The 12,994-nt window shown below is 45.8% G+C and overlaps 1 protein-coding gene across 1 annotated transcript; it reads left to right on the top strand.

Moving 5' to 3' along the window:
* Positions 1 to 1,118: 1,118 nt before the first annotated feature.
* GCM1 (glial cells missing transcription factor 1) lies at positions 1,119 to 8,192 on the top strand (the record flags this gene model as incomplete). Its single annotated transcript, XM_061399388.1, has 4 exons — positions 1,119 to 1,380; positions 2,399 to 2,511; positions 4,142 to 4,270; positions 6,379 to 8,192. Coding segments are annotated over 4 exons (1,239 nt in total), but the record flags the coding sequence as incomplete, so codon positions are not given.
* Between the last annotated feature and the right edge of the window lie 4,802 nt (positions 8,193 to 12,994).

Genomic DNA, 12,994 nt, shown 5'->3' with positions numbered 1-12,994 from the left:
TTGGCGTCTTCTACGCTTGAACTCCAACTTGGAGAGACATGACCTCCTGGAGCTGCCCTTCCATCCTGATGTTTGCTTCTCCTTCTCAAACGTCTTGTTTTTCCTTTCTCACATTCTATGCTATGTTTTCTTGCTTGAGGAGCAAAGGAGAAGCACCCTTCTGGAGCTTCTAGAATCTAAACCCTAACCTTCCAGAAGCTTCTTGTTGAAAATGTTTCTTATACCAAGTCTCTGGAAGCTGCAAGAATGGGCACTGCTTAAGTTTGACCACTGAAATTGCTAATGATTCTCACTCTAAGAACTGGCCAAACGTGGCCATGTGCCATAACTTCACTAACATTCAGCCAGAGCTCCCTGCCTGCTAGGTGATGTGCTAAGTACTTTTGATATGTTATCCTATGTAACTCTCAGACCCACTCGAGGTAGGTAGGTCTGGTTATTTCTATTATACACATGAAGAAACAGAGGCACAGAAAGTCAAATAACTTATGCTATGAGGATTAAGTGTCCCGTGTCCCTGCCCACTTAAAGAGGAGAGTTTTGTTTAGTTGGGTATCCATGGGCAGGGAACTGTGTCAGTCCCGGGCAGGAACATGAAAGTTTTCAATCAAGCTCAACTTGTCCTTACTCCTCCACCCCGTTTGAGGTTCACGAACATGAGAGTAGAGCAAAGGGGAGAGAGTTTCCGCAGAGGAGGAAGCGGCTCTCCAGCCTTCCACTGCGTTTCTCAGGTGGTTTTGCATTAAACTCTCCACTTTCTCAACAAGCTAACCACCACTGCCCTGCCCCAGTGCCGTCCACAGCCATTGTGCAAGAGTATCATTGTGTTGCTTCATCCTCCAACATCCTCAGTGAGCAGTGGTCCTCACTCTCATCACCAAAGGCTAGAGGAGCATCAGTCGCGCAGAGGGCTGCATCACAAGCCATTCTGGTCCAGGGGGCAGATGTGGGATGGACCCAGTGGTCACGTGGCTGCAGCCAGGCTGTGCATGCTCAGATCACGTGGTAAGATCCAGCTTGGTCTTTGCCAGAGATACAGCGCCCAGAAGAGCTGCGCACCAGGCCACCTTTATGCCCAGTGGTGACTTCAGCTCAAACTATAATAATCTCCTTTGTGTTTTCATCAGAACGTGAAAAAGACGGACTGGTTCCAGGAGTGGCCTGATGCCTACGAGAAACACATCTACAGCTCCGACGACAGGAACGCACAGCGCCACCTGAGCAGCTGGGCCATGCGCAACACCAACAACCACAACTCCCGCATCCTCAAGAAGTCCTGCCTGGGCGTGGTGGTGTGCGGCCGCGACTGCTCGGTCGCCGAGGGCCGCAAGGTCTACCTGAGGCCAGCCATCTGCGACAAGGCCCGGCAGAAGCAGCAGAGTGAGTAGTGTTCCCGCCCTGAGGGGCCTTAAAGTTCTCCCTCCTCCCAAGGGAGGGTGGAGGAGACCAGGGCTGTTTCTAGAGATCATTTTAAGGACAGCCAGCCAGTCCCCGGGGCCCCTGTATTCCCATAGATCTGCCGTGCCCGCTGCACCCACCGCTAACACTGCTCCCCAGGGTTAAGATCTGATTTGGGGCCTCTGTTAAATGGAAGATGCATCACTCAGGGGACAAACAATAATTCATCAGTGCAGTCACATACATGAATAGTGTAAGAGAAAGTTGTGCATCAGGCTTGCCACCCTACACCTTGGGGAATGGGGTCCCCCAAATGATCTCAGTGAGTGTTTTGATCCGAAGAGGGGACCCGGGACTAAATATGAGGTTAGGCTCAATTCCATGCCATTTAGGTTCAGGCCATCATCACATGCTAATTCTTCATTTTTTTTTATCATATTCATCAGATTGTGAAATAGATGCATTCAGCATTCCCTGTGCATTGCCCACTTCAGACCTCAAGTTCTTTCCTTGTCTTTTGTTTTCCAAACTTGCTCTCAGGGCAGGATGGTATCAGTCATTTACACTTTAGTGGAAATTTAGCAGCTGCATTCTCTCTGTCATGTGGTTTTGCTCCTTGACCCTTAGTTCAAATTGTGAAGTGAAAGGATTTTTTCCTCTTTACAAAGAATTTGAAGTATTGGTAAATAAGGAGAGAAGGATTTTTTTTTTTTTTTTGCTTAAAAGAGCTCCCACCCCCTGCCCACCCCCAACCTGTAAAATATTCCTCTCAGTAAGTAACTGCTTCCTCTACCACCTGTGAGACTGACCTGGGCTGCTTTAGTGGTCTGGTCTCCTAGGCCCAGGAGTCATGCCCAGTGGGTGAAGGTCTGTGAAACTGTGCCCAGGTGGACTCTTTGCTGTGCAGGAGTCAAGTCTGACACAGGCAGAGCTGCACAGACTCAGGGGTCCGCTGGCCGGGCTCTGCCGGGCGTGGTCACCTTCCTCTGCTCTTTTGTAGGAAAACGCTGTCCCAACTGCGACGGGCCCCTGAAGCTCATTCCCTGCCGGGGCCACGGGGGCTTTCCCGTCACCAACTTCTGGAGGCACGACGGACGCTTCATATTTTTCCAGGTTGGATTTACGTTAGCGATTCCGTTTCTCTTTACTTCAAGAACTGTTCACAGAGCACGAGGGAGACTTGCCTCCGTGAGAGGCACAAGTGGAGGGGAGTCTGCACCCTCCCTGGGGGAGCCCTCTGGGCAAATGAACGTCTGTACCTTGAACCTTGAGAGAGGATCCAAGGGCAGAGCCCAGGTTCCAAGGGGGTGACATGCTGTCGGCAACATGAGCCCCCGTGCACTGGCCTTCCGCAGACCAGTAAACGTGGACACATTGCGTTACTCCCCTAAGCCCCAGTTTTTGGTAAAATGTGGTATTAAGGGGTCCTCTCCAGGGAGGTGGTAGAAACAATGGACCCTGAGAGCTGGACTGTTTGGATCTGAGTCCTTCCTAAACCTGCCTCTGAAAAGAAAATGCTCTGAATGTACAGGGTTTGCCAACTTCTGGAATATAACTATTTTCATCATGGGTGATTTCAAGTTGGTTTTCTTTAAGTTAATTATTTTAGTATACATTTTTTCATAATACTTACATGATCATAAGGTTGAACACAGGGTTTCATGGCAAAAGCATATCAAAAATTAATATTGAAGGTAATAGAGAATGAAGATATTAAGCTTGACAGAAATTCTCTGGAAAGATCTCTTTGGTAGAACTGCGCAGGATGACCTGAAATTTTCTTTCCTTGCTTTCCTGTTTGTTCATTCAGTATCTCCAACAAATATATTTTTAAAAATTTTAATTCTATTGGAGTATAGTTGATTTGTGGGGAGCTTCCCAGGTGGTGCTAGTGTTAGAGAAGCTGCTTGCCAAAGCAGGAGACACAAGAGACATGGGTTTGATCCCTGGAGGAAGGTACCTTGGAGGAGGAAACGGCAACCCACTCCAGTATTCTTGCTTAGAAAATCCCATAGACAGAGAAGCCTAGTGGTCCATGGGGTCACAAAGAGTCAGACATGACTGAGCATGCACGCACACCCATAGTCGATTTACAGTGTTGTGTTAATTTCAGGTGTACAGCAAAGTGTCAAGCCATTTTTAACAACCAGCTCACAAAATACCTGAATGGCCAACAGTTGGCTCTCCAGCTGGCTGGCTCTGGCACACTCTGGATCCCAGTTTCCCCACTTTACTGGTGGAGGTTTCCCAGGTGGTAAATCTCTCCATGCCTCCATCGCCTCCTACTCTGTAAGCTGGGGGTGATGGTAATGGTGTGGCCCTCACAACATTGCGCTGAAGATTCAAGAATATGTATAATCAGTGTTACTCATTATCACTATGAATGTGACGTGGCAGGGCTGGGGAGAGGCACCGTGCAAAGAAGGCGTGCCATCAGCAAAGGCCGGCGGGTTGGTGGGCTTCTTGTTCAGTCACTAAGTTGTGTCCGACTCTTTTCAACCCCGTGGACTGCATATAGTATGCCAGGCTTCCCTGTCCCTCACTGTCTCCCGGAGTTTGCTCAACCTCATGTCCATTGAATCAGTGATGCTATCCAACCCTGGGAGGATATTAAAAGGTTGCTCTGATCTTGTGACAACAGTCAACTGCAACAGCACCCAGTCCGACAGCAGAGAACAGGATAAGAGTTTACATACCATAAAGTACGTCTAGTTGTTTATTTCACTGCTTCTTCTCCTTTAAGTCAAAGGGAGAGCATGACCATCCAAAGCCAGAAACCAAATTGGAAGCCGAGGCCAGAAGAGCAGTGAAGAAAACGCACTCGGCGTCTTCCTCAGTCTCCTCGAAGCTGAAACAGAGCCCAGAGATAAAGGTAACCTTGCTCCATGCATCTTCAAAATATATGGGGACTTGCCAGCCCTGTGGTGGCAGCAGTAGATTTCCCTGTCATCACCTACAAATGAGGGCTTCCCACATGCCGCTAGTGGTAAAGAATCCATCTGCTAATACAGGAGACCCAAGAGATATGGGTTCTACCCCTGGGTCAGGAAGATCCCCTGGAATAGGAAATGGCAACGCATTCCAATATGCCTACCTGGAAAATTCCATGGACAGAAGAGCCTAGAAGGTGCAGTCCATGGGGTTGCAAGTCAGACACGACTGAGCACAAATTCCTAGGCAGAATCTATAGCAGGTCTTTGAACCTACAAAGGAGAGCCCCAAATCATATATCTTCAGGCTCACCTATGAGCTAGCATCTGGCAAAGAAACTGAATATGTGACTATGAATACTTTTCCTCTTAATGTCTACCATCCTTGTAGCATGCCCTCAACCATAAAGTCCATATAATTTCAGAATCATCTTCCCTACTATAGTTAAAAAGAGACCTGAATTAGTACTTAACCTGTGTTTGGCACTCTCTGTATTTCTGCTAGAACCAAAAAGAAATGATCTGCATAAAATCTGAGCCTCATACTTCTTCATTCTCCCCCAAAGCCAATGATTTCCTTCGTGCACTTCACCAAGATGAAACAACCAGGCAGTTTTTGAAAACAGTGGTCATCTGGGGACGTGGGGATGCCCACTTCTCCCCACAGTCAAACTGTGCTGTGATGTTCATGGCTTTCTGGGTGTTATACTGTAGGTAGGGTTTGTCTGCTTAATAGTGTTTTACTAATTCCTATACTTTTTCCTAGGCTTCCCAGGTGCTGCTAGTGGTAAAGATCCCGCCTGCCAATGCAGGAGGCACAAGAGATGCAGGTTCAATCCTGGGGTGGGGAAGATCCCCTGGAGGAGGGCATGGCAACTCATTCCAGTATTCTTGCCTGGAGAATCCCATGAACAGAGGAGCCTGGTGGGCTAGAGTCCATAAGGTCACAAAGAGGTGGACACAACTGAAGTGACTGAACAAGCATGCAGCATACTTTTTCTACTGGTCAATGGTCCACGTTTCAGGAGTACAGAAATTGAGCCAGTCCATCCTTGGAGGTTCTAATGTACCTTAAGGGAAAAAAGTCATAATTTGAGTCACAATTTCAGGGAAATAGGAGCCCCTGAATCCCAGCAACGGGTCCCTTATCCCACCTACCAACCCTGGCAGAAGTTGCAGGAGGTTTCTTCTCACTCATCCTTCCTGGTCGGTCTTTCCAACTCCATCCTCTTATTCCTCAGTTGTTGTGGTTGTGTAGTTGCTAAGTTGTGTCCGACTCTTTTGTGACTCCATGGACTGTGGCCTGCCAGGCTCCTCTGTCCATAGCATTTTCCAGGCAAGACTATGGAGTGGGTTGCCATTTCTTTCCCAGGAGATCTTCTCAACCCAGGGGTCCAACTTGCGTCTCCTGCATTGGCAGGCACATTCTTTACCACTGAGCCACCAAGAAAGCCCTATTAGTCAATAGTTTTACATAAACAAGAAGATAACTTAGTCCTCAAGCAGATTCTTTTCTTGTGATTAACTGGAGAATGATATACTTTCTCCATTTAGAAAAAGAAGTTGACCACATCATATGCCAGAGGTCTGTGATTCAACAAAGTGAGCTTGGAGTTTTGAGAAAAAAAATAAACTCTTGGAATCCATTAAAAAGTAGAGAAGTCAAGGAGGAAGTTGAGATTCCTCTGAGGATAATGTAAAACTCTGAAGCTGTGGTTTGATTTGTCTTACATAGCCCCTTACAAGTTTCTCACAGAGGCAATCAGGGTTTCAGATTTGCATTTGAGGTGGAATGTTCTAAACATTCTCCGTTCAAGTAAAAGAAGGGCCATGCAGCCCTTCCTGGTTGGTCAGATTTCGCGTTGAAATGGCAGCAGCCTTGAGTTCTTGCAGGCCTTGTGTGCTTGTGCAAAGCCCTAAGTGTGTTTGTGCTTCGAGTATGTAGGGAATGAGGAAAATGCACAGAGCACTTACTTGTGCAGGGTCACTCATGAGTGCCTGGGGTAGGAGGGTGAGTTTAACTTATTAACACGAGCTTTTGTCTTTCCAGCCTCTTCCAGGTGAAACACAAAGTTGGGAAAATTTAACTTGGTCTTTCCAGGAAGCTGTCCAACTGCCTCCTGGTTACAGCGGACACGTGATAGGTTACACTCCCCAGCAGAAGGCATGGAATGACGGCTCATCCTTCACCGAGAGCTATGGTTTGGGGGGTACCTCTGAGCTGGCAAACCTCACTCCCACTCTGGGCCCCCCTCAGCTCTACGACAAATGGGATTTGTCCCACAGTCGGGTCTCCAGCAGTGGAGACCTGCTCCAGCCCTCCATCTCTGGAGTCTTCTCTGATTACAGTGATCTGCAGACATGGAATAAGAATGTGGCTTTGGGACGAAGTCCTCTGAATGACAATAGTTGCCCCAGTTACCCGTTTCCTCTGACCAGCTGGCCCTACGACTTCTCCCCTTCCCAGAGCTCTTCAGAACCCTTCCACCAGCCGGTTCCAGTGGAACCACCAGCAGTCAAATCCAGCTATCCACCCATATGGCCAAATCAAGGGGGTGAACTTTATGAAGAGAAGGTGCCTGTGGATTTTAACAGCTACCACCCTCCCACCACATGCCATTCACCCCAGGAAGACCCTCTTCTCCTCACCCACACCTCTCAGCCTTATCATCAATATGCCCTGCCTGGCAAGAGCAACAAATGGGATTTTGATGAAGAAATGGGGTGCCTGGGTTTGGATCACTGCAACAATGAGATGCTTCTAAACCTCTGTCCTTTAAGATGATCCAAATCAGAACCCTTGTGCACTGCTGGCGGGAGTGTCATTTGGTACAGCCACTGTGGAAAACAGTATGGAGGTTCCTCAAAAGATCAAAAGTAGAACTATACCAGATGATCCAGTAATCCCACTCCTAGACGAATAACGGAATGAAACCAAATCACTATCCTGAAGAGACATCTGCACCACTGTGCTCACTGCAGCATCATTTACAGTAGCCAAGACATGGAAGCGACCCAAGACAGGTGCACGGGCAAAGAAAATGTGGTGCATGTATATATATACAAATATATATATATATACCATTGAGCTGTAAAAAAGAAGGAAATCAAGTCATTTGCAACAATATGGATGGACCTTGAGGGCATTATGCTAAGCCAGAAAGAGAAAAACAAATATTGTATGATCTTGCTTACATGTGGAATATTAAAATACCCAGATTTATAAGAAATAGAGATCAGATTTGTGATTTTCAGAGGCGGAGGGTGAGGGGTGGGAAAACTGGGTGAAAGTGATCAAGAGGTAGAAACTTCCAGTTTTAATATAAATAAGTCCTGGAGATGTGAGGTACAACATGACTGTTAGCAAGTCTGTGCCATAGTTAACAAGACTGTACCATATATTTGAAAGTTAAGAGAATAGAGCTTAAAAAGTATTGCAAGGGAAAAAAAGCTATAACTGTCTGGTGATGAATATTAACCACTCGTAATGTGGTAAACATTTTGCAGTATATGCATGTATCAGGGCATTATGGTGTACACTTTAAACTTATACAATGTTATTTGTCAATTATATCAATAAAATTATATCTCAACAAAACTGGGGGAGAAAAATGGCTGAAATCTTTTATAGCCATTTAAAAAGCTGGAGGGGATAGTTGGAAGAATTTCTGTAGGAAGTAGTTTTCAAAAGGCAACCACAGATAAGTCAGAATGACAATGGCAAGCAGAAGGCAAGACTTATTTCTTAATGTGAGTAAAATCTTGGCCTGTCCTCCTCCACTCTAGTACTATAGGAGTATTAGAGGAGTCTTCAGGGGTGCTGGAGTACTAAGGGAGTCCTCAGGAGTACTAGAGTAGACTTCAGGAGTACTAGAGTGCTCCACAGTGAGGATTGAAAACTTGTCCAACCTGTGGCAGGCAATTTCCTCTGCTCTTTTTCCCCCCACAATATTTGGGAATCTCAGCATCTAAGCTGCATTATCTGTTCCATTTTCAATGTCCTTTAAATGACCTCAAACCAAGCAGACATGAAAAGCCAACTACCCAGGATCTCAGCTAAGCCTTCTTGGAATGAAGGACCAGAGAGAGTGAAAGAGCTTCAGAGGAGCAGAAAGATGAAGATGCTACCACTGAAGTAGTTAGCACTTTGTCTAGTATGAAACATACAGAGTTGGTTTATAAGATGTGTCCCCTAGTTGATTTCTAAGACTCATCAAGGCAAGGGATAAGACCCAACCCTATTTCCTAAAGACAAAGAGCAGCAAAATTAAACGGCTACACGAAGAGACATTCCAGGGGCACCAAACAGTCTCCTTTCCTTCCTCCTCTCCTCCCTATCTTCCCCTTCCACGAGGGCTCCAGTTTTGTCCCATTTATCTTTATTTTTACAGTGTTGAACAGCACAGTTTCCAAATATGTGCTTGAAAATGTTTGCTTAGAAGAGTCCTTGTATAATTAACATGGCCATGGTCAGGCAGTTTATTTGAATGCCAGTTCATTTTTTTGCTGAAGTACTTTACAATAAAGGTGCGCCCAGACATAAAATCAGGAAAGAACCATGCAATCAGCGAATATTTTCAAAATAAATGCTCTTTTCTATTTGAATAGTAACAAATGCATGTGATACAAAATTGGGCTCCTAGTGTCCTTCTTAAGGCAACGTGGACTATTTTCTTCTCTGCTTTCCAAAGATTAGAGATATTCTCTGCATACAGTAATCCTCCCTTATCCAGGGTGTGGGTATGTTCCAAAACCCCCAATGGATACCTGAAATCACAGAGAGTACTAAACTCTATATATACTAAGTTTTTCCTATATATATCCCTATGGAGGTTTAGTCATTAAGACGTGTCTGACTCTTGCGACCCCATAGACTGTAGTCCGCTAGGCTCCTCTATCCACAGGATTTCCCAGGCAAGAATACTGGAGTGGGTCACCATTTTCTACTCCAGGGGATCTTCCTGACCCAGGGAATGAATTTGGATCTCCTGCATTGCAAGTGGATTCTTTACCAACTGAGCTACCAGGGAAGCCCATACATAACTATGGCAAAACTTAAATCATAAATTAGGTTCAGTAAGATAATATCCGGAGAAGGCAATGGCACCCTACTCCAGTACTCTTGCCTGGAAAATCCCATGGGCGGAGGAGCCTGGTGGGCTGCAGTCCATGGGGTCGCTAAGAGTCGGACACGACTGAGTGACTTGACTTTCACTTTTCACTTTCTTGCACTGGAGAAGGAAATGGCAACTCCAGTGTTCTTGCCTGGAGAATCCCAGGGACGGGGGAGCCTGCTGGGCTGCCGTCTATGGGGTCGCACAGAGTCTGACATGACTGAAGTGACTTAGCAGTAGCAGCAGAAGAAAGATAATATCTGAATTGCTGGCATCATTATTATTACACTTTGGGACCATTATTAAGTAATGGGATTAAGTAATGGGATTCTCCAGGCAAGAACACTGGAGTGGGTTGCCATTTCCTTTTCCAATTATTAAGTAAAATAAGGGTTATTTGAACACAAGGACGGTGATGCTGTAACAGTTGTCTGATAACCAACATGGCCACCAAGTGACTACCGGGTGGGTAGCATATACAGTGTGGAGGCCCTGGACAGAGGGGTGATTCACATCCTGGCTGGGAAGCCAGAAGGATCATCATATTGCTGTGTGTAGCTGAACTTTGATATTTTCATTGCTGCATTAAATTTATTTATTAGTACCTAAAATGCCTTTCCTCCATGCTCTAAGACAGGTGTCTCTGCTCGCTAAACATTTTGGCTCAAACTTCTAGGAAGAAGTGTCTCATGAAATTCACTACTACTTGGAGAGTCCCAGGAGTTTGCAGCCCCCAATCCTGCCTGGTCCTTGAGTGTAAAAAACCAATTAGAGACATGTAACCGTTGGATCCAAGAGTTGGAACAAAGTTTAAAGGTTGCTTGTGCAAGTATCTGAACAGACATGAATCTACTTGATAACTTCTTAAATAGAAGCTTATCCAGCCTGTGTTTATATCTTTGCAGAGAAGAGAAATTCTTTCCTTTAGAGCACAATCAGAATCACAATTTCATCAGGTGCTTTGAATTCAGGTCATTTCAAGGATGCCTTACTGTTCCCTGAGGACAAGGACTAGGTCTTCAGTTGAAAAATATTACAAGCCTACTATATATACCCAAGTAGCAAGACATCTGAATCTGTGTAACTCACAGAAGCAAAGGAAGGCCCTGAATGCTAGTCCTTACTACAACGGTGCAGTGGTCAAAATAACCTAACACAGGCCCTGACCACAACGCATGGAATTTCAAACTTTTGCACAGGATCCAAAGTACGTTTTAGACTGGGGACTGTTTGGCAGCCACAGCGATCACAAAGACGGGCCTTTTAAATTAGGCTCCATTGAATATTCAAAAGGCAAAAAAGAAAAGACAGGCTTAGGGTGGAGCAGGCTATGTATGGGGTGAGGCCATGGGCATGGTGGACACTCCTGGGTCTGGGAGGCTCCCCCTGCACCTCAAGAAATTGTCAAGGAACAGCCCCTACCTGGGTGGGAACTTCAGTTTCTGTTTGGTCCAAGGCTTTCTGGATATTTCAGCTAGTTCACATGTGCCAAACTAGGCACACTGCCCACCCCCTGCCCCAAACCTTATCTCTAGAAATGACAATCTTGATATTTAGCAAAATAAGAACAGAGCCTGAAACATCAGACGGGACCAAAAAACCTTTTACAAATCACAGCCATCCCTACCCAGCCCTCCCCAATCCCAAGTCCTTTTCCCATGCTTCACTTTTAGTGATGGTAGTGGTTTAGTCGCTAAGTCGTGTCCAACTGTTTCGATCCCATGAACTGTAGCCTGTCAGGCTCCTCTGTCCATGGGATTCTCCAGGCAAGAATACTGGAGTGGGTTGCCATTTCCTTCTCCAGGGGATCTTCCCAACCCAGGAATCAAACCCGGGTCTCCTGCATTGCAGGGAGATGATTTACCAGCTGAGCTATGAGGGAAGCCCCATAGCTTTTAGTTATGTTTAGTTTAGTTTTAGGTGTTGCCTGCCTCTAAGTGGCCTTGACTCCTGACAATGTTTTATCAGTCATTGCTTTCTTTTGTCAGCCAGCCCTACCAGTAGAGGTCAAAGGTAAACTGGACCTGGACATCGGGGCTTGGTTGAAAGATGACTGTCTTGGTGGCCAGTTGGGTACCTCCAAGCTCACGGCATGAGTGAGATGCAGAGACTCTTCAGGAGTGGGTGAGGGAGACATAGAGATCAGACTTGTGTTTGTCAAGGAGGGAGAGGGATGGACTGGGTGTTTGGGGTTGGTAAACGCAAACGATTACTTTAGAATGGATAAACAGCAAGGTCCTACTGTATAGCACAGGGAACTATATTTAATCTCCTGGAATGAAACATATTAGAAAAGAATATTTTTAAAAAAGAATATATATGTGTGTGTCTGAGTCACTTTGCTGTACAATGGAGATTGGCACAACATTGTAAATCAACTATGAATGTAAAAGTGTGAGTAGCTCAGTCACATCCGACTCTTTGGCACCCCCTGGACTGTAGCCCACCAGGCTCCTCTATCCATGGGTTTCCCCAGGCAAGAATACTGGAGTGGGTAGCCATTCCCTTCTCCAGGAAATCTTTCCAACCCAGGGATCAAACCCAGGTCTCCTGCATTGGCAAGTGACTGGAGCTACTATAATTTCAATTAAAAGAGTGTGTGATGGGGAGGGTTAGAGGAGATGGAATGGAGGATGAATAATTGCATGTGGGATTCAGAAACAGAGGAGGGAATGAATTTTAAAACCAGAACCAACTCTCAAATTCTCATTCTGTTGTTCAAAATAGAAAGACTCATCGTGCGCATGGATTTTGACCAGAATCCCTCCCTCAAATTGAGAGCATTGTCCGATGAGAAGAGGAGGCTACTGGCCTAGGGGATTTCAGTGGTTTATCCTTCCATCCCACAAATGGATGGACACTTTCTCCAGGGAAGTTTTTCCCTTGACCAGGAGAGAAGAAACGTATCTGACCTAGCTTCCATTGCCTTGCGAAGAAAAAATTATTTTGGAAATCTGAGCTTCGTTTGCTCAGCCTCGGGGTTGTTTATCTAGCTGTCACAGAGAGCTTGTGCTCCTTCTGGCACAAAATAAAATACAGGAACTGGACAGTAACCGCGAGACACAGCGTCCTTCAGGCTGACGCAGGCTGAGATGCGCAGCCTGGCGTTCTCATTCCTTCGTGTTCCTTTTGTGTGACCTCATGTCAGCATTTTCCTCTTGTGCACACGATGGAGCAGAACCCTGTTCTCTTTTCCCCAAGAGAGTAAAGAGCTTGTGTCTAGTTTGCTATCAGCTCAGGCTCCTCATACGCCCCCAGCAGACCTTCCACGGACCTGCCTTTTCCCAGATCTTAGGAACCATTTGGTTTTGCTCCGGTTATAAGGCAGATGGAAAACTGCCTTGAGAGGAACTCAAGTCTGAACTGTCCAGACTCCATCCGACTCCATCCTAAGATGCTGAAAGCTTTTCATGAAGGCTGGGAGAGAAGGTTAAATACTCTGAGACTTTTAAACATAATTTTTATTTTTTTATACGATTTTAAAGGTTACATTCCATTTATAGGTACTGCAATATATTGGCTCTATTCCCCATGTTTTACAATATATCCTTG

This window comes from Bos javanicus, chromosome 23, assembly GCF_032452875.1.
Source record: "Bos javanicus breed banteng chromosome 23, ARS-OSU_banteng_1.0, whole genome shotgun sequence".
In the NCBI taxonomy this organism is placed as follows: Eukaryota; Metazoa; Chordata; class Mammalia; order Artiodactyla; family Bovidae; genus Bos; species Bos javanicus.
Note: the sequence above shows the minus strand (reverse complement) of the source record. Positions and strands in the feature narration are given on the sequence as shown.